We start from the raw sequence: 21,497 nt of genomic DNA, 5'->3' as shown, positions 1-21,497 counted from the left end.
AAGGCAACAAGTAAGCAGTTGTGAATGTCCCCTGTTTCAGAGATCCGTGGTACTGAAAAGATGCTGGCTCACAGAAAATCATACAGGAAGCCAGGGTGTAAAGGTACTGTGTATATACACCATTGAGTTTTAATCAGTATAGACTCATAAGCACATTTCTGCAAATTCAATTAGAACTGGGCATTTTGCTGTTGTTCCTACTTCCTAGGTAGTTTTATGTCTACAAGCCCCAAACAAATAATTAATTTTTTTTTATATTTAATGTAATGGTTTGAGAGCAGAAACTAGAAAAATAAAGAAAAAAATGTTTCTTGAAACAATCTCGTAAAGTACAATCTCTGCTCCTGGCAAGTTTTCTTTAACCATGCTCATTTCCAATAATTCAGTTAATAGGAGTATAATGAATTGAATTATTACTGTCTTTTTGGGTGAATTCTTTAAGCAAATTACAAGATAAACTCAGAGATAAAATTCACAAATACAAATTCACAGTAGTGTTCTTGTTTTTATAGTGAATCATCTGATTCAGTCTATTTGTTAATTTGATTCAATTTGTGAGGTGTTAATTTAAAAACCACCATGCTTTTGCTATTGCCTTGCACTAACAGACTCTGAACATTAATCTACATCTGTTTTAAAATTATTTTTATGGTGATGTCCAGTTTATGTTCAGATTATCTATTTCATATATATATTACTATGTAGTCTACCATGCATTCTACAGAATATCATGTCCTTTAATGTATGTGAAGCCTAACCAAATTTTTTTTCCTGACTAAAACAATTAACAAATAGCAATGTTAAAAGCACAGATTTTCAAGGTTACTGAAAAAAATACAAAAATATTCTGGTCTTGCTTTGATTAGCTAGTTTTATCTTTCACTTGTCCATAGTTCTCATGCATTTATTTCAGTACCAAATTATTCCAAATTTTATGTTCGTTTAAGTCACATTCAAGTCTTAATGCTTTCTCAATTTCCTTTGCTTCATTCTCTTGAGAAAGAATAAAAACTTCTTCAAACAAGGTTTGCAGCACAAGATTTCCTTGTCAGGGCAAGAACAATGCTGTCAACAAGCTAGTCAGATACAGTGGCCTGTGAAAAAATAACTGTGGAACCTTCTAGAAAGAATATTCCATTGAAGAATTGGTATCTCTCAGCCAAGGAACAAACACAGAGCTTGTGAAACCATGTGGGAAAGACTCATTACAGGAGCAGCAAGATATGTGTGCATATAAAGCACCCAGAGATTTACCATCTTCTTTCAATATTCAGTGCCTTAATTGTGGTTCAGAAGGATATTATTGGACGCTTCATATTCAAAAATTAATTTCATTTCCTAAATTATGCCATTGTTATAGAATATGGACAATTAGATGATTAACTCTACCATTATATTAGTGCCACTTACAAAATGCTATAAATGGCATTACAGACTATTAAACCTCTTTTGTTATAGTATGCACCTTAAATTTTATTTTGAATTTTATTTGATTTGATGCACTATGTAAAATCAGAATAACAGAACATAATATCACTCAAAAGCAAAGGAAACTAAAGCAAAGGCTCTGGGATGGCTGGAAAGTAGCTTTTTCTGTTGCATTTTAAAAATACATCAATACAGTGAAACAGCGCATGAAAACCTACGTGTTAAAAAAGATGAGCCTTGCCCAATACGTATCTGAAGAAAAGCCCTACGTCACTCCAAAATCTCCAAAGACATGCAGAAAACAACCTCCAGTTGTGAGACTGTGAGGAAGAACAAGCAGGCTCTACCAAACAGTGTGAGACTCTCCCACGGATGTGTCATCCGAACTGCCTGTCAGGAACTGGGAGGGATTCTACAACAAAAAACATCTTCCAAAGGCCTGCATCCTCTTCAGATGCTTCATCTCCTCCACGGGGGACCCTGAAAGGAACCCAGCCTGAAGAGCTGAGCTGTACAGATGCTGCATAACCCACTGGTAACAGCAAAGGAATGCAAGTCAGGAAAACACGCCAACCTAATTCTGCTCTGATTTGTTCTGTGAGCTTGGACAAAATAACCCCTCCCTCCATCACTTATTGTTTGCAAAAGGGGGAGAATGAAAGAAGTTAGCATCTGATCTCACACTTTTGATGTGCATTTTGGAGAGGAAAAGGGGTAGAGAACAAATGGAGTCCTTCTTATATAGAAAGGATAAGGAAAGTTTAATGGAACACAGGCTTGTTGGCTTTGGTTGTGGGATTTTTTTTTTCTCCTGACAGGGGTGGGAGAAACCTATTATGCCTTTCCTGGATGAGACAAGCTGGGAAACAGGCCCCTAAGCTTTTCTTCCCTACAAAAGGGAAAAAAAAAAAGCATAAAAGGTTACAGGCAACTTAAACTGCATTTCTGCTGCACAGTAATAATCCTTCATTCACACTTAAAACTTCTTCAAGAGTCTTCAGCAGGAATAGCTGGTAGAATAACAATTGTGCTTGCCATTAGAGAGCATGCTTTTCTACTTCTACTCTCGAAATCACGTAGGTTAACAACTCTATGGTAATTAAGTCTGGCAGCTCATAATTGAATTGCTAGAAGACAAAACATTGCAGCTCCTCAAAACTCTCAGCCTATTTTAATGTAAGATACTTGACACAGGAACTATACTAGGAAGTTCAGTAGGTTAAGTTTCAATTTTTTTGAATAATATGCTCTATTGGTAAGAATTTTAATGTAAATCCAGCTATAGATTTGCTTTTGCCAGAGCAAAGGAGCTTTATGCTGAAGCATTTCCATCCCTACCTATGATAGTAGCTGTGGCAGCACAAACATTTCCATGCCGATACAAATGTGTACAGATCCTCCACAGTGCACTGCTTTAGCCATACTCCAATTGAGTTAAGCGTTAAAATTTTCTAGGCTTAGTGACAACAATATTTTACTTCTTGGTAGCTGATCCATCATAGCTGTCGGTGTGTATGCTCTTAGCCTGTGGCAAAGGCAGGATAATTTGAGTTGTTTTGCCCTGCTTCATTGAAAAACAAGATGACTCAAATTACTTTGAGCTTGCTTCAGGCGAGGCTCGCACACTTGGACAGCTATAATGGATCAACTGACGTGTAGTAGAAGATTGGTGGGGCTGAGCCCAGTGCTGAAATAGAGCAAACGTCCTTTTTTTTCCCCCCCTGGCATTTAACTTGAGCCTTTGTGAGCTACAACATGTGAGTGAACAGATGAGTGAAAAATGACTAAAAAGCTCCAACATCTTGCAATCTTCTAAATTATACGTTAATGTTAGCCACAGAATAACTTGAATCCAGAGATGAAGATTTGGACAGAGTTACTCAGTTATATCTGTGCTTAACTACTCCAGGCTTGTCACCTTTGCTTATTCTCCTCTTTTTTCTTTGTCATCTTGTCCTTTCCTTACCTGTTCCTGCCCGGTCTGCTTCAATTATAATTCCCTCCTTTAGCAGCCTTAGTGAGCCTTTTCAGAACAGAGAAGTCCTGAAGATATGTCCATTAATGGTGCCTGCAACACCTGCATACTTTATGTTTGTACACTGAATTATGATGGTATTTATCTTTTCCATCTGCACTAAGCAAAACTAGAATTAATATTATCTCATGTGGCAGCCATGCTCTGACATTAGTCCTTCTGGTTACCCTCTCTCACTTTTCCATAGATTTATCTGATAGCACTCAAATTAAACCCAAATTTCAATTTATTTTTCACATACATATTGAGGCACATTTAACCATTAAAATTCAAATATTACTGTAAGCTCATCCAACACAATCAAACTGTCCATCATTAAAACATACCTATTTCCAATGAAGTCTTACTGGTTATCACAAGAAGACTTCCACAAATGAATGTGGAAATTCCACAAATGCTCAGAAAAAAATTAAAACCATCTCCTAGACATTATCTGGTCATTTCACACTACCCTGTATGTTCCTTGGTACCTACTGGAACAATATGTGTTCCATAGCACATTCTGAACATGACTGCACCACAATCTGTATCACTTCCCAAACTACTCCTAATTAAATCAGGATAGTTGAGAATATTAATTGCTCCTATCTATTACAAGTACTGTAGAGAAGTCCTATCATGTCAGACCATGCAGGAAACTGTCAATGCCATTAGAAATTCTCCTTGAAAACTGATACTGCAGAATGTGTCAGTAGCTTCTGATGATGTCAGATGAGAAACTGCAGCAACAGCCAAGAGCAGAGTAGTGCTCCCTGGAGACGCCAGCTTTGGCAAGATGTACTGAAATGCTGCAAGAATGTTTCTGAAATTGAGATTACTGAAACGTAATATCTCTTTTTGAAAACTTTACTGCACACAATTCATCAAGTCAAAGCTACAGTTCCAGGAAGAAAGGACCATCTGTTTTTCTTTGGACTTCTTTTTTTAAAGCTCACCTTTAATCAATTTTAAAGTTTTTTCATACACTGGAATGCAAAGAATTAATAACTTAAGAACTAGATAAATGACTCAATGTGTCTCCTTGAAATAGTGAATCCTCTAATTTTAATTATAATTAACTAGAAAATAACATCCTACTTGTAATACAGACTCATTAAATCTGATACCTTTACACTTTTAACCTACAAAGGGGGCCACAAGAACTCTGGATCTATTTCCATTCCCAGCTTTGCCTTTCACCTATCATATATGCCACTGGAAAAAGCATAATCTCTCACAGACCTATTTTTACACCCAAATGGGAAATTACTTATGACAACAGAAGTGCTATGCTGAATACAGCAAGGCTTTCAGAAACATGGATATGGAAGGTTTGCATTACAAACCTTATCTTAAACATAATTTTAAATTTAATGCCTGTTAAAAAAAAAAAAAAAAAGCCTTTGAAAGATCACAAAAAATTGCAAAGAAGGAAATATGGTATAGTCACTCAAATATTTCTGAAACTCAGAGTATGATTACCACTAGGTTAAGATTTATTAGAAGATGCATTTAGCCAGTGTATCAAACTTCCCTAACCCTATACATCTGACTATGTGCAACTAATCCATATAAATACATGAAAAGATAAATCTGAAAGACATGATAAAAATAGCTCATTGAATTATCACAAATATCAAATCTTAAATGATCAACATCTAAAGTATCAATTACAGATGCAGTGCACTGAAATTGTCTGGTTGATTTCCAAGTGATCTTCTGGCTTTTACAAGCTCATAAAATAAAACATTTAGTTAAAAACCACAGGACACAACTTAAAAATAAGCCAAAAACCTGAATAAACACTTACTAAGGGTCTATCATATAACACAGCACGGCTGAGAGCAATAAGTGGGAGAAATTCTGCTGTCTCTGGTGAGATTTAGGGTTCTCCTCTTTAGACACCATTCTCTGCAGTGATCCTGCCCCAACAAACTTCATACAGCTTCATCTGTTTCCATCAGTCTTCATTTAATCCAAGAGTCTCACTTTCTAACAATCCCCTAATTACACAGATAACAGAACACTTTATTTTTGCAAGAAAATGCCACAGCCTGACTGCATACAGAGACATGCATTTTTAAGGCCTCTTTTTTAGATACACTAAAATAAAACAGAAGCTTATCTTCCAGAATTTCAGGACATCAAATCATGGCTTCAGTGAAGGATGCAGTTTAACTGAAGTCCCCTTCTGTGATTAATAATCCAGCATTAACAGTTTACTGAAAAATAAGCCATAATTCACAAAATTGCAACCAAAGTCCTCAAAGCCCATGTATTGTGGAGAATTCTTGGGGATCAGGCATAAAATTAGCTGTTTATAACACTACAGACCCAAGTGCCAGCTCTACCACCAGAAATTGTCATTCTGTCATGGAAACAACAGGAGCAAATGTCTGCATGTGTCACCTCTACATCACAAGGTGGAGGACAAGCCCAGAATTTTGTTAGTGGCTTAAGCTGCTATATCAGAACAAAGATGGCATCATGGTCTGCTAATATTGACCTGACATGGATCCATCTGCCTGAGCCCACTGATCAAATCTATTAGATGTGTTCAGTTTATGCAGAAAATTGAGAATTGATATTTTTTTAAAAAACAAACAATCTCTAAATGACTCCTAACATCCTTTCAGGAACTGCATTTTACCAAGCACAGCTTAGCATCCAAGCTTCTGGAGGTGACCTTCCAATTTTATTAATGGCCTTAATAAGCACAAATACAAGTGGTTTTCTTAATAACAAAACATGTTACTTTTGAAGACAGAAATCTGTCAATCTTCCCCAGGATACTCCTGACTTCATCTTCCATCACTGCTATAAAAAGTTGCATACACAGCTGATTCCAAGATTTCAAAACATTTCTGCTGTATAATGAAGATATCTAATATGCATTTTCTCATTTCCTGTCATGTTAAAAGAGATTTTTCTTTTGTCAAGTAAAATTGACCTTAATATGTGGCTGTTAGGGAAATAAAAGCACATTACCCTGTTGCTGCTGTTACTTAAAGAGCACTGAATGCAACACAATGCAACAGTAGGAGAGCTCCTCAGGATGGAATCCTGCCAAAATTATCTGTTCAGATAAATGGCCTGACAAAAGGCAACCATAAATAAGGTTACTCTTTCGACATCATAAAGTTGACGCATATCCTGCCCAAGCTAGTTTTGTATAAAACAGCAAATAAATCTAAGAGATAAATAAAATGCAGAGATGCTTTTATTTCAGATAAGTCTGCCTATTTATTCAGAAACCATTTGTGCAACAATTTTTGGACTATCTGAAACAATTTCTCTGAATACGTGCAACTCAGATCTCTTTCCAGCCTACATCACTATAAATCCTGATTATTTCATATCCTGCACAGAATATTTTGCATAGCCAAGTTCAATTTAAAATTAGTTATTAAAATGAACCATTAACTTTGCAATTGCCTACAGAGCTTTTTTTTCCATCTTCTCAATAGTTTACATTGGATAATGAAGAAAGAAGCTTGATGAGAGCATTTGCAATGTGGGGTGAAATAGCACCCAAACCACAATGCTGAAAGAGACTTTGAAAAAACTTAAAATCATTTTTCATCATCCTGAAAAATGCTTTTGGTATGTGAAGCAGAAAAATATTTACCTACAAGCAACAGCAGCACATGTAGTACCTTAAAAACGAAATGCTTAGGCATTCAGTCCAGGTGTCCTCTGGAGATTTATGGTTTAATTGCTCCACATGCCACATATTTTACACAACGTTTTCTTTAAATACTGAAACAGAATTTAAACCTATGTCATTTAGCAGGTTATGAACTATGCTGGACATAATTTAAACATACTTTCCTTTCAAATTAAAGGGTTTAGTGACATACCAAATCCTGGAATGCTTTTGAGACTGGATTTGAGACAGATTTTCTCAAGTCTGAGGTAGCTGTATCGCAGCAGGCAGTTCCACAGGAACATCCAGTCCATTCGTGTGCGATGGTTCATGATAATGACACTCCTTTCTCCAGGAACAAATCCATCTCCAGTGACAACCACCTTGGCACCACACACCATTTCCAGCAAGGCCTAGAAATAGCATCTCAGTATTATGGCTTTACTCCCAGAAGAAAAGCATCACCCCATTAGCAATGAAAATTAATTTGAATTATATAATTTCACTCATTCGCTCATATTAACTGGTAAACAAACTTCTGTTTTCTCATAAAGCAGTCAGCTTTTCTCCAGTAATAGCTCTTGAATGGAAGAGGAAACAACAATTAAGCAGCACTTCTTAAAAAGCACTCTATTCCCATCACTGCACTAAGCTTACCTTTCCCTGGTTTTCCAGGAATACTCTCCTGTAGGAACATAAGTGACTCAGTATGGATTATAACTTGGTCGGTAATCTAAGGAGAGATTGGCTGCACAAACATTTATTGCCCCTAAGGTCAGGGTCACTGGCAGCACACTGTCCAACCCAGTCAGCACAGAAAAAGAAAACAGCAAAACACCATAAGAAAAAGGCCTTCAAATTACCTCCTTACCCTCTCTTCCCCATTCTTTCTCCAAAAAAACCAAACCAAAACAAAAAAACACCAAAACCCCACCAAAAACCACAAAAGAACAAACACTGGGGATTTAAACAGAGCTCTAGAAAGTAAAACAACTTCTGTTCATATTTCTGCCAGCTCTGTGTGTGCCTAATAGAAGCCAAACTAAACTGAAACAGTTCAGACCCACCTCACTGTCCCACCCTGCTGACTCCTAGAAAGGAAGTAAAATGTGATAGCAGAGTGAGGAAGGTGAAAATTTCTTACATCACAGAGGTCAGGGTCAGAGTTTCCCTGCTGGAGTCCAACTGGCACAAGAGCCTTTTATTGTTTGGAGAGACAAACCAAGAACCTGTTTCTCCTGACTAAGAATGCAGTGGTGTAAGTATAGAAACCTAAGGCAGACAAGGTCTGAGCCTCAAAATGGCTGGATGCAAAATCTTTTTGAGACTCCTTTCCTGAATCTAAATCCCCACAATTCTCAGAAGACAGAATCCTTTTCACAAAGACATTAAAATTATTTTTGTGTAGCTCTAGTGTGGGCTAAAAATCAAACTTCTAGACTGAAAAAGTTATCACAAACTTGTTTTAAGAACCCAGAATTAAAAAGCCCAGGCAACTAATCAAAGAAAAGACTGGTAATAGATTTTGGAGATTTTGAAATTATAAAAAAATTTGAATACAAACAGAGAAAGGGTTATTTTGTGACAATATCAGTACCCAGTTAAATTTCATCATGACAAGAAATAACAATCTATTTCCTTTACTGTAAATTACATCAGCCCTCCTAATTTCACTGCATTTAGTAATGATAAAATCTACAAAAGTTTTAGAATAAGAAACAGCTGAGACCCTTTAAAACACAGAAGGCAGAAACAGCAAAAGCAGAAACTACTTGATCTACTATAAGGATAGAACTTCCTTTATTCCACAAGACACATACTGCTGCATACCAATATGGCATTTCACTTCAGAAAAAGTTAAATAAATCTCTAATGGCCTAGAGGAACAACGTTCCCTGGCTTTTAGAGAACGGAAGAAGAGACAGATTCCATTCACATTGCCTTTCCTTTGGAACAATTCAGGGAAGAGCTTTGTTATTGATTTCCAGATTCATATAGCTGTAAAGCTGATGATACGTGAGGAATACATCCTTTCTAGGGGGAGCTCTTCTTGTTCACCTGAAAACATTTATCTCTAAGTCAACCAGAAGGGCTAAATTCTACAAGGATTAAGGAATGTGAAGGTTGACAACAATCTACCAGACAGTGGATAAATTTCCTAAGACTTAGAGCACAGTTCAAAGAAAGGGTTTACAAGATAACTCATTAAGGAAGCTAACTGTTAAAAAAAACTTTCTTCTGTTTATTAAAGTTTCACCTACTCTTCTCTGCATCTGACTGACACGGGATGAAGATGTCAAAAAAAGACCTTTTCAAGCATAACATGAACACACAAGATTAGCTGATATATAAATTAAACTGTGAAAGAAGAGGGGGACAGTAAATAGGCACATAGTTTACAACACTGTAAACCAGTCTCCACCGATAGTAAGTGTGTAAGGGCCTGTTTATACAGAAGCATAAATAGCTTTAAAAACCCTAAAATAAAATCCAAAGTGTTAGTGAGCAAGCCAGATTGTGGGATTATGGCGAGCTGCCCAGACCTGGATGATGTGGCACTTACCACAGGGAGTGTGAGCCACGTGGCCACAATGCAGTCGGTGATCCAGCGGTACCAGGCTGGCGAGATGAACATCAAAGGCAGAAAAGGGCCCAGCATGAATATACTTCCAAAGAAACTTCCCAAGAATAGTGCAAGTGCAAAGTACATCCCCTTCCATGACACCATGGCTCTGAAAAACACGGTTGGCATTACGTTAGACAAATTGAAAGAAATTATGTAATTCTTCAAGTCCACAAGCCCGGTCTGAGGTAACATTCCTCCTTTTTTCCACAGCTAACAACACAGGACAACAGCAAACACAACCAAAATGTTCTTCTTCCCCAGCAGCAGTAAGAAAAGGACTTGATAAACACAGTGATTTGTAAGGTGAATTGGGATATTAAAGGGGCCATAAAAGTATCAGCTACATCATAATTTCCTCCCATTACTACAATATGTAGCTCCACTCAAAACCTTCAGCAAGCTATTTTTATTATCCAAAGGTACAAAAGGGCTATTAAGAGAACACCAGTGACATTAAACTCTTTGGCCATTACCTTTGTCTGTGGTGAAATACTAATGTTACCATTTTCTAAAGAGAGGAAACTTTGCTCTTCTATTTCTCCATCCCATTTCTTCTTAGTAAACAGAGCATTGCAGAAACTCCTCTTCCCCATCTATGTGTGACCTCCCTCACAAACCACTCAAACCTGGCAAGGCTGACCAACCCTTTCAAACACCAGGTCCCTTTTCATCCCAACAAGGCAGGCAAGCAGTGGCTGAACCCTCCCAACCCACCCTGGCTTAGAGAACTCATCACTTTTTGAAGTCTGCTGTACTTCATTTCCCTTATCAGTTATTTTCCAACTTGCTGCACCAAAAAGCCAATAGCCTGTGTTTTTTAAGGCATAGTCTAGACTTGAAATATTTCAGTGTCTGTGCTATCAGCTACACTGTCTTATTATAAATTGAAATGTACAGTACACTGAGCTTCTTAGTGCATTATGGCAGAACACTCAGCAATCCTCCAAGCATTTGTAATAGCTACAAGCTTTCACAATTTAGCAACTACTACCAGCTATGACAAAGCAAATGTGGAAATATCAATTCTCTAAATTAGGGCCTAAAAATAGACTGTTTTCATCTATTTAGGACACAGCCAATTGTTTATAAAACCAAAGGTTAAGCAGAAGTCACTTTTTAGTCACTTTACTGAATTCCTTTTTTTGACAGGCTATTTTAGAAATTTTAAGAGCTCAGATAGACAGGACTTCAGGACAAGAAAAACAGGAAGCTGGTGGGTTTAATTTTAAAATGAGCAATGGAAAAGCAATCCATTAAGCCTTGTGTATTGTAACATACATGATTTATCTCAAGCATGTTTTCTACAATGTCCATAGCAATGATGTTTGCACAGCAAAGTATTTGACAGTAAAGAAATGGCAACACTAGGGCTGCTAGCAAATGAAATTTACTTCTGCTACTTCATCTTGACAAATAACAAGAAAGATCTACTCTTGAGATACTTTTAGGTTTAAACAATTGCCTAAACTGTATGGTATTTGGAGAAAGGCTGAGTGAGACAAGGGGCCATGCAAATTTTTAATGCAAGAAGGGTTTAGGAAGCTGTATTTAACTCTGCTTCTGCAGCATAGTAAAACAAGCAACACTAAATTCAAATGTTTGCTGATCACTGCATTGGAAATGAAATTTGAATTCAAACATACATAATATTTATTTCCTGGAGTACAAAACCAGGAATTAAATAGCCACATCTGTACATAAGCATGCACTAAGTAGTATCAATTCTGACACATTAAGGGATCCTTGAAGAGTAAGGCCCTGGAGGAAATTATCTTTTTGTTAGGAATTTTTCTATTTGTTATTGCAATACTCTGTGGGGGAAGTCCATGATAAAGGCAGAAGAGGACATAAAAAAAACCCCCAAAACAAAACAAAACCCCAAAAAAACCCCCACCAACCAAAAAAAAAAAAAAAAAAACCAAAAAAAACAGCAACCCAGAAAAAAGCAGGAACCAACAGAAAGGGGGGAAGGGGGGTCAGGGGGGAATTATTAGTTGCAGCAAGACCAGAAGAAAAAGCCTTCTCTTGCCATCAAGATTTGAGACCTACTGCAAAAGGCAGCAGACAGAATTAAAACTCTATGTGCTTGATCTGAACAGGCATTTTTTGAGGAACAAATGTACCTAAACAACTGGAAACAGCTTTAAGACAGGTAAAACCTGCTACCAGACAGAGAACAGGAGTTTGCTAGACTTCAGCCAGCTGCTCTGTTCCTCTGTGAGGCTCTCAGAGGCATCAGTCAGACGCAGTGACATTTGCCAGGCAGACACTGTGGCTCCAAAAGGCTGCCAGACAAGAGGGACCGAGGAGATGCTCCAGCTCCAAACACCTGGCTGCTGCCCACAGGTACCCCCAGAGCTAATGAGAGGAGACACTGCTCTGTCATCCTTCTAGACTCTTAGAAAAGCAGTGTGGGTCACTTATTTAGGGGCTGTCTTTTTCACAGTTTACACTGGTCCTTCCCTCAAACTGTTAAACACAACAAAAGATTTAAGGAAAAGAAAATCTTTTCTGTGAAAGACTGCCTCATAAACACTTTTATGTTTGCTTGTTTTAGATGAAAGTATCTGAGCTATGGAAAAGACCTGAGGAAGTTCTGAAATTCCCCTTCTTCAACCAGCACCAAGCAGTACTTTCTTTTACATTCCAGTGTATACATTGTAGAGTTACAGTGCATTCCAGAGGGTTAAACACTGTGCTGTTTATTTCTTGACACAAAAGATACCATGTGTGTTTTCAATCGATGCCATTTATCTCTCTTAAAGCCACATTTTTAGCATGATAAATACCCCATTTTCCTTATTGCTTCTACATAGCACATTATATATCTTTACACATGCATTTATCTGGAGTAACAGACTTGGACTTTGTCTCTGAATTACCTCTACCCCAAGGAAGGAGAGAAAGGGAGAAACTTTCAGCAGATCCAACTGGGTGTGCACTACACAAGTTTGTGAGGGTTGAGGATGTAGGGCAGGCACACAGCTGGGCCAGGCCAGGCACTGCAAACCCAGGCTGTTGTACCCAGTTTACCATTCCACACACCCACCACCAAGGAAGGAACTGACTATTTTCATCCTTTTGCATTCCTCAGCCCTTAAATACCTACCTTAGAAACAAACTGTCTCTAAGATATGTCAGCCATCCCAAATCTAACACCTGCATTCAACAAGTAACAGTTACAAATCAATGCAAAATACATGCCTGCAACCTCAAAACATGATAAAAACCAGCCACAGAAAGGAGTACTTAATGAGGACTTGGAAAATGATCTAAAGCAAATGTGAAAAATCTCAAAACAAAGAAAACTGGAGCTGACTCATGTCAGAGATTAGACACCCAAGGAATGAATTACAGGGTTCGACAGGAAGCCTGAACAGGACGCAAGCATTTTCAAAGTACAGAAGTACTGAAGTATCCTCTTACTGCTGCTGACAACTCTCTTTCTAATGCAGCAATCTCCTTCAACACTGAATTTAATGTGTAGGATGATCTTTATGTATCTTAAAGCCACTTTCCATTAGCTGTGTGGGTCAGAGCTGTGAGAAGTCAGTCAAAATTATTTTACAATTCAGACTGAAAGCTGCACTGATAAAGACAGCACCCTCATACTACTGGGCTTCATCTATTTCATGGCAGAACTCCAAGTTATTGGGGTACTGTACTTTATATGTTCTTGTTGCCATAGCAGAAGGGAAACATGCTCTGTCTCCAGGTAACTGGAAACAATAATTCTTTAAATACAATTTTTGCTTTCTATTTCAGTTCATTTGAAAAATTCTTGGCTACAAGGGGAGAAAATACTTTCCCAAACAGTTTTTGTAAACTTCATTTTTATTAGAATATTTACATGAAATTATTTTGATAAACTATGCAAACAAAATGCTTGCATAGTAACATAAAGCAAAGATATTTTCCTGTTATTGGATTTTGGCTTGTTGTGTTTGACATCTAAATACTTTTATTGAAGGTACAACTGAAATGACAGACAAACCACAGCTTGTTGTGATGGTGATTTCAAAAAGTTTTAAACACTGTTCTCTACAACAAAACTTTTCTTCACAACTGCTTTTGTGGCTCGTAAGTGGGCAAAGGATGCAAAAAAAGTTTATCTGATAAGAAACAGAAAAGCTCAAAACTTTCAGGTATGAAAGTCTCAGCATAGTCAACTCACCCCATGATTCAAACTTCCTTAACAGCTCCCAGCTAATTCAAAGTGCTTGTACAAACAGGTTAATTCATCTTCCAGGCTCCATGTAAAACAAGATTTTAGCCTCAGCATAGCACTGAGCAGTACCACGTGACAAACAGAGCCAGCTGCCTGATAATGAGAGAAATCTTCAAGCACTTAGTACTAGGAAGTGAGCAAATCAGGTTTTATTACACCATTGAAAAAATAAAGAAATGCTCTTCAGTGCCAATAAAACAACAGTGGATTACTGGTCATCACATTTCCATTCAATCAGCATGGGCAATAAAACTGCTCATTAGCCTTCAAACCTGAATGGGAAATACTAGGCACTGGATTTAATGCTTCTTCCAGTCAATTACCAGTAGAAAAGGTAAACATCTTCAATTAAAATCAAGCAGAAACTCACAGAGACAGCCAGTGATGCCTCTTCTCTAACAGCTCTGCAAAGAAAGCCAGCACTTAAACTCCAAACTGACTTAACTTCTGCATTTCCTCCAAGCAGGGCAAGTGAAACAGGTGAACTGTAAATTCCAGCTCAAAAATGTTCAGTTTTGCATGTGAAAACATAATCTTCAAATCAGAAGATACCATTTTCACAACAATTTTAAAAACCTTTGATCTGGGTGCACTGAATTGAAGTTCCAGGAGGTGGGCAAGAGAGGAACAAAGTTTGCCAACTACTTAGGTGTTCATTAAATGAACCTGCAAATCAATGATCCAAACTTTCACTTGTTTATTGTTTTTTCAGGTCACTAAACAAAATTATCTAGACAAGAGAGCAGGCAGACTGACAACCCTTCCCAGTTTTAGAGATGCAAATGAGAGGTCTGAGCAGGTGCTGAACATCAGCCAAGCAAACAAAAGTTTCAGTGGAAACAACACATCCTAGCAGAACGTTTCAAGTCCAACAAAATCACCACATTTTTCTATTTGAGCATTTTATGGTTTTTTTCCATAACAGCATTTCAAAGGAAATTTTTATCAATTCTTGCACCCAGAGCAAGAAACTACTTTCTGTGTAGCACCGGATTAAAAAGAAACTTGCTCGCAGCAAGTTTGTGCAGGCTGACTCAGTTGTATTTCCAGATCTACAACTCACCCGTCTCTTTGATCACGTAACTTCTCACTTGTGCCTCAGTTCTTTTAACTGAGAAATAGAAGAGGTTCTAGGGGAAGCAATGGCAGGAGGAAGCTGAATTATTAATTGCAGAAATAGCCACTCTAATCAGAAGTCCACGCAACACAGGCAGGAAGCTCCGTCAGTCTCCACAGAACTCTTTATGAACTACATTTTGTTTCTGGTCCTTCTCTTAAGCACTTCAGTATTTTAAGGAACACACAAATATGGCACAGATCACTATCACCAAAAAAAAAAGTGAAGAAACAGGCACTTGACCACTGAAACTACTTCCTTTTTATATAATTCTTGCATTTTAAAAACTTAAAGAGATACATTCATCATAAAACAATATAGGATAGGGTAATACAAGGTAATATCACCACAAGCCCTACCCCTGACAGTATAGCAGATATTAGCTTACACGTAAAATAAACAAAGTACAAAACTTAATGAACAATTTCCGGAAATATAACAAATAAAATATTATTATTACTGCATCTTACAATTTATTATCTCTTTTATTTGCCAAGACTTAATCTGACTATTATAATTCAATAAAAAATTTAATAGAATATTGAATTTGCTCTTCCAAGTAATTGTGTCTTCCCAAATGCAAAAATGCTCGCTGAGATTCTTTGCAGTACAGCCTTTAGACACTGTAAGCAGGTAATTCAGTCAGGGTACAGACATCAAATCAGTCTGATGCTTTTTCACCCTCCTTTACCTGTTCTCTTTCCACTGTTGCTCCAGACAACCATTAGACCAATAAAACTTGAATGAAAGCATGAGCTAAGGTATTTGAAATAATTTGTAAGATGCAATAGCTACAGCTGTTTCCTGAAAAAAAAAAAAAAAAAGAAACAATGATTTATAGAAAAGTAGCTTGCTTTTATTCCTTACTATAATCAGAAAATGTAGATGAATTGACAGATTTGCTGTAGGAATAACTGCACAAGAGCTCTTACTCCCAAAAGCTACCTCATTTTTTTTTGTTATGCATATTGCACAGACACTAATAATTCTGAATTCCTTCTTCATGGCTTTCCATGCATGGAGCTGTGCTCTGCACTATCCATCAAGCTGCTGGGGCCTCACAAGCCTGTATTAAACAACAACCAATATAAACAGAGTGCCCTGGCTGACAAGTCATCAAGAATAGGTTTGGCAGATGAAAAACAGCTGCTGTATTCCTCCCAACCCCTCTTTAAATAAAAGAAACAAACAAAAAACCAACATAACCTTGCAATAAACATGGAGCGGTGTCAATTTTAGGGGTTTATTAAGTACTTTATATAAAACCTGCAAGTCAGCTTGAGGCCCACTCTGTTTTTCAAAAAAGTTATTGTGGTCAACAGCTGGTAAATCTGTCCCCTTTGGTTTCCAAAGTCTACAGACCAAAAAGCTGACCAACATTGATGGATAACAAATCCAAGTGGAAATTATGAAAAGCAGATAAAATATTCCACTTTGTAACTGGAGATGTTACAAACAAACCAATAAATCAATTTCTTTTCCCCTGCATAAGAGCACCCCAACACTTTAGTTCAGAGCTATTCTTGGTGGGAAGGGGTGACATTTATAATTTCAGAAGTATCTATTTCACAATAAAATCCTCAGTGGGGAAACAGAAATAAGGGACTTCATGCTGAAGAAGAGTTACTCAAATAGAAAACTAGTAATTTTCACAGGAGTATCCTTAAATCTCTGTCACTGGCACTGAACTAAAAATCACTCTCAGAGAAGAAGACATCCAAGAAACTTCAAATGTTTTTTTTTTTCCCTCACCAAGACAGAATTTTCTCATCAGGTTAACAACTCAAGAAATACAGGAAAGGCATATGAAGAAAACTCATGTAGCCTGGGAAAACCAGTGGCTATCACCAGGACAGGAACAGCAAGACAGCCTATGCTAACTCATATTATTCAGAGTGCAATTATGAAAATAAAGAGGGGGGATGTAAAAGCAGACTTTCAGAGGCCTTAAGCAAGGTACCCAGCTTGGAAAAAGTTTCATTCAGAGCTCTGTATTTGTGACCATCCTCTATAAAAACCTCTCTCAGTTTCATAACAGAATATATTGGCCCAAATAATTCCTCCTTTTCCAGCTATAATGTATGCTGCAAATGAATTTGATTCTGGATGGGTAATACTGCAGTGTGGTTTGTTTTTCTTATCCACTGCAGCTTTGTTGTTTTTTAGCATCTTTTATCCTGTGACAGTCATCACCTGTACAGCAACAATTGCTAAACTACTTTATTCTTGTTCTCAATAGCACATTACATGCTGCCAAAGTTCAGCAGGGCCTATGCTAAAAATCCAACAGCAAACTTACTGAAGCCAGTGAGTTTCCACCTAAAATCAGTTGCAAGATCAGATTATGGATTTTATCTACTCTCAAATTATTAAATGACTGAAGACAAAGACCAGACACTTATCTTCATTTGCCCACCATGTAAGTGATTCTGGCTCAACAGTACTTAGATGAGAGATGGAGAAAAGCACCTACAGACAAAGTTATGCCACTTTTTTTCCCAATAATAATAAAGATAAATTGCTATTATCAATGGAATATAATTCTGCCAAGCCTCTGAGTCTCTGCAACTGCCTCAGGCTTTTAAAAATGTATTTCCAAGACAAATATCAAAGAAAAAAAACCATTTGCAAATAATGTTAAAAATGTCCTAGCCGTTTAATTGGAAAATTCCATTTGAAAACTTGAAATTTTGCAGGGCTGCCTTTGTGTCAGGAGTACACAGCACTCTGAAGCATACTTACACATCAGCAAGTATCACAAGTTTATAACAACTTTAAAAGTCATATAAATTGCAGTTTTCTAGTGAGCTGCGCTTACAAGCTGGCTGCTTTCCAAGGTAAGCATAGAACAAAAAATAGATGGGTTACCTGGCAGGCTCCAAAGCAAAAGAAAAAAAATGCAGCAGTTCTGCAGAAAATTTATAAATGTTTCATTCCCACCAGAAGCAGAAGAAAAGAGTTTATTTGCATTTGCTCCATTTCTGGACATGAAATGCTGTTTTCAATCTACTATATTTTGGTGTAGATCAATATCCAAAGCATAGTCAAAACTCACATGTTGCCAAATTACCATCCCACTATTAACTAACAATATTTCTGCTTCAGGACCTTACAGTCAGAGATGAAGATCTGCTGTGCTTTTCAGTCTTCTAGACAACAGCCCTCACATCTCATTTGCACAGCTCACCAGTAGAATCACATCATACCTGGCTGTTTCTAAGAGGACATTACAAACCACTGCTGAGCAGGGTACCTTTAACCCCATCTTCAGCTCTGTCATTTCGTCTTTCCATCAGCTACAATGGGAAGTTTTTCTCTTCTGACAAGACTCCAAAAGGATGTCCCCAGGGCTTCAGGTGGATTGAGGTCTTCAAAGCCATTTCTAGCAGAGCCTTTCAGGGTGTAAACCATGTGTGCTGTGCTGTGCATGGATGCAGGCTGTGCCTGGGAAGAAGCACAACTACGTTGGTCCATCTGTACTTCTGCCAGTAAAGCTCCATGGCTCAGCAGGGGTACTCATGGCAGCAGCCTGATGCAGACATGCTGCCTCTGCTTCCAGGGCTACTGCATCTGATTCTATAAAACATTCTTCTTCGGACTTAAATGCTCTCAAAGCCAGAAAATGTCTCATCAGTACAGTACAATAAAGCAACTCATGTTGTTCCTTGTTAAAGCTGAATGGCTTTGGTCCCTCAAACACCTACAAAGATATGAGCAACCATTTGATTCTTAGTTGCAAATTTTTTGGCATTCAGATGCAAAGGATCCAGGGCTATTGACAAATGAGTATGAAAATGTTTTCCATGAAAATTTATCAAGGTCATTTTTGCCTAAAACAAATTACCAGCATAAGAAGCTAAATAAAGTAATTCAGTGCTGAGACAACTGAGGAAGTTTATCTGCCAGTGCTTATGCAATACTTTACTAAGCTGCCAGAAGACAAACGGGGGGAAAAGCAACATCTAAGACCATGATTTTTAGCTTTTTAGCCTTTTATTAGGTAAAATAGTAGCTCATTTGAAACAGAAACTCAGTTTCTAATAAAATTTGCCAGAACTGAAAGGAGCTTATAAAAATAATTAGAAGTGGTTTAATAGGTGCTGCATTCCCCATCACAAAGACCAAGTCAATGTACAGTAAGAATGAGCTTCAAGTCATCTGCAAACACGTTTGGCAGCTGCTGGGACAGACACATAGATGCTAGTCAATCCAAGAACAAAGTATCCATGAAATAACTACAGAACAGCAAGTGACCCAGTCAGGGAAATAACCTATTACAGCTACTCAGGGACTACTAGATTTTACACATGTGAGCAATGCTCTGGCTTAACAAGAGCTATTAGGAAAAAAAGGGGGGGGAGAAGGAAAGCCTGCAAGAGCTACAGATAAAGTCTCCCAACAACATCTGGGGCATTGCTATAGACCAAGTAAAAACCCTTCCAGTCTCTGACTCAGTAACACTGATGTTGCTACAAAAGTGCCTTAAAAGCTGAAAAGTGGTAGCAGAAAGAAACAAAAAAACCCAACTTTTAAAAGACCACTGAAGCAAAAAGCCACATTTGGATCATTCAGAAAACTCCACAGCACATACCTAGAGAATGAGAGGCCAAAAGAGAATACCCTGACCTACACCAAAACTATCACGTGGAAGAAAAAGGAAACAGGTGACAAGGTAGTAATAGTCTAGGAAAGGTAATTTATTGGTATCCCCTCTCCCCCTTAAAATAAATGACAATAAAAAAGGAATCTAAGAGGAAATGCAGTGAGTCAATCTTTGCATTAGATAAATCTTATCCAAAAAGGAAGATACTGTTCAAATCTGGCTGTGCAGGTCATGCTACCAGAAATATCTAAATCAAGAATCTTCTCACAGCAGCTCTTATAGTAATGAAACACATATAACATCAGCCATATCCACACTTTTCATTAGGGCCAGAAAGATTTAATGATCTATCAATTTGTTATAAAGATTTTTTCCCCTTTTTTGTTTTACTACAAGAATCTCTTCCAAGAAGACCTAGTATTGTCTCAGTTATTTCCAAGTGGGAACACACCCTGGTGTGCACTTTCCCTTTTAGCAAGAGCCCTGACCTTGCAGGAAAAAGATTACACAAAACACAGAATTCCTGGAAAGAATTTGCTCTTTCTGATTAGCACAGTAATATCAGAGAAACAGAAGCAAGAACTTATCTTCAAGGTATAAACATGCTCCTTAGTAAGTAACTGGGCAACTAACTAAGGATATATGTGAGAAAGCAAGCACATCTTTCTAGTTGCATTTTTAGAAGGATTCTCAAATGTAATCACAGCTCTTGAAATGCTTTTAACGAGTTCATTGCAATGGGCATTGAGAAAGTGATGTTTTTATTGGGGAAATTATAAATTATGGACTTCTCAAAAATAGCTGCTTATGACATTCCACTTCCCTCTCTTCCTCATCAGGTTGAGGCTTCTCTCCCTGTGTTGTCTGAAAGTAAACACAAAACTGAAACTCCCAGAGTAGTTTCAAATAATCAAAGGACAGTATGCATTTAGTTACTGGGATACTTTGTATTCAAGCACAAGAGCCTCAAGAAAATTACTCCACCTTAAGTATGACTGCAAGGCATGCTCAACTTAAGAAAAAAAAACATCACAAACACAGGTACAAAGTTAAACACAGAAAAGCCAGCACTAAAAGTAAGAGCACTGACGATGAAATATTCTTATGTTCCAGAGTTAAGTGACATTTTTCATCTGAGCAACAAAGAAACAACTTTATTCTCCTACACTGAGATGCTCACCTCTGAAATATTTTTGTTGCCAGAAAGATCATCAGAGTTTGATAAACAAGAGCAAGAGTAGTGATAGCAAAGGATGCAACACAGAGATCAAAGACCTGAAATTACACAGGATCACTTGGAGTCTCTTAAAGCCATTAATTTATGGTAACATAAGTAAATACATGGTAACTATTTGGAGAAACTGTAGTTACATAACCTTCATCAAACAAGGCACAGGAAAATTGTTCCAACACTTTACTAAAATGTTATGATTTAATTAACTGGCAGCTGGGTCAACTTGCTGTCTTTCACAAAGGCATAAACCCAAGACAACACACAGACAACACTTTCCAATCTCATGGGCAGAATGAATAGTACGGGAATTTTTGCTCTAGTGGAGGCTCCAAATGAAAATAACTCACTCCTGGGTCTTAACTCCTACTAAGCAGGGTTTTGCCCCTAATTCTTCAGAATGGTAGTGAAATAAGAGCCCCAGTGACAAGCAAGGCCTTGCTCTTCATAATTCTGACTTCTCCCCTCAGCAGACCCCCATTGAACAGTGGTTGAGGAAGTAGCATCTCTGGAAAAGTTAGCTGTGATTGTTAATTTCTCCAACTTCCATAGGAGAACATTTGTGGACACTTCTAAGAGCTTCCACTCCTAACACTAAATATGA

At 37.6% G+C, this 21,497-nt stretch overlaps 1 protein-coding gene across 3 annotated transcripts in view; it reads right to left on the bottom strand.

Annotated features, from left to right (window-relative positions):
• LCLAT1 (lysocardiolipin acyltransferase 1) overlaps nt 1–21,497 on the bottom strand; it is a 112,076-nt gene that overhangs the window by 64,431 nt on the left and 26,148 nt on the right. For all 3 annotated transcript variants that reach the window (XM_058021442.1, XM_058021440.1, XM_058021441.1), the window contains 2 exons: nt 9,652–9,820; nt 7,303–7,501 (listed from right to left, as the gene is read on the bottom strand). In XM_058021442.1, the coding sequence (XP_057877425.1) occupies nt 7,303–7,501; nt 9,652–9,816 (364 nt within the window). In that variant the 5' untranslated portion in view covers nt 9,817–9,820. The remainder of the gene's footprint in view (nt 1–7,302; nt 7,502–9,651; nt 9,821–21,497) is intronic.

This window comes from Melospiza georgiana, chromosome 3 (assembly GCF_028018845.1).
Source record: "Melospiza georgiana isolate bMelGeo1 chromosome 3, bMelGeo1.pri, whole genome shotgun sequence".
In the NCBI taxonomy this organism is placed as follows: domain Eukaryota; kingdom Metazoa; phylum Chordata; class Aves; order Passeriformes; family Passerellidae; genus Melospiza; species Melospiza georgiana.
This window is presented reverse-complemented; position numbering and strand designations above follow the sequence as displayed.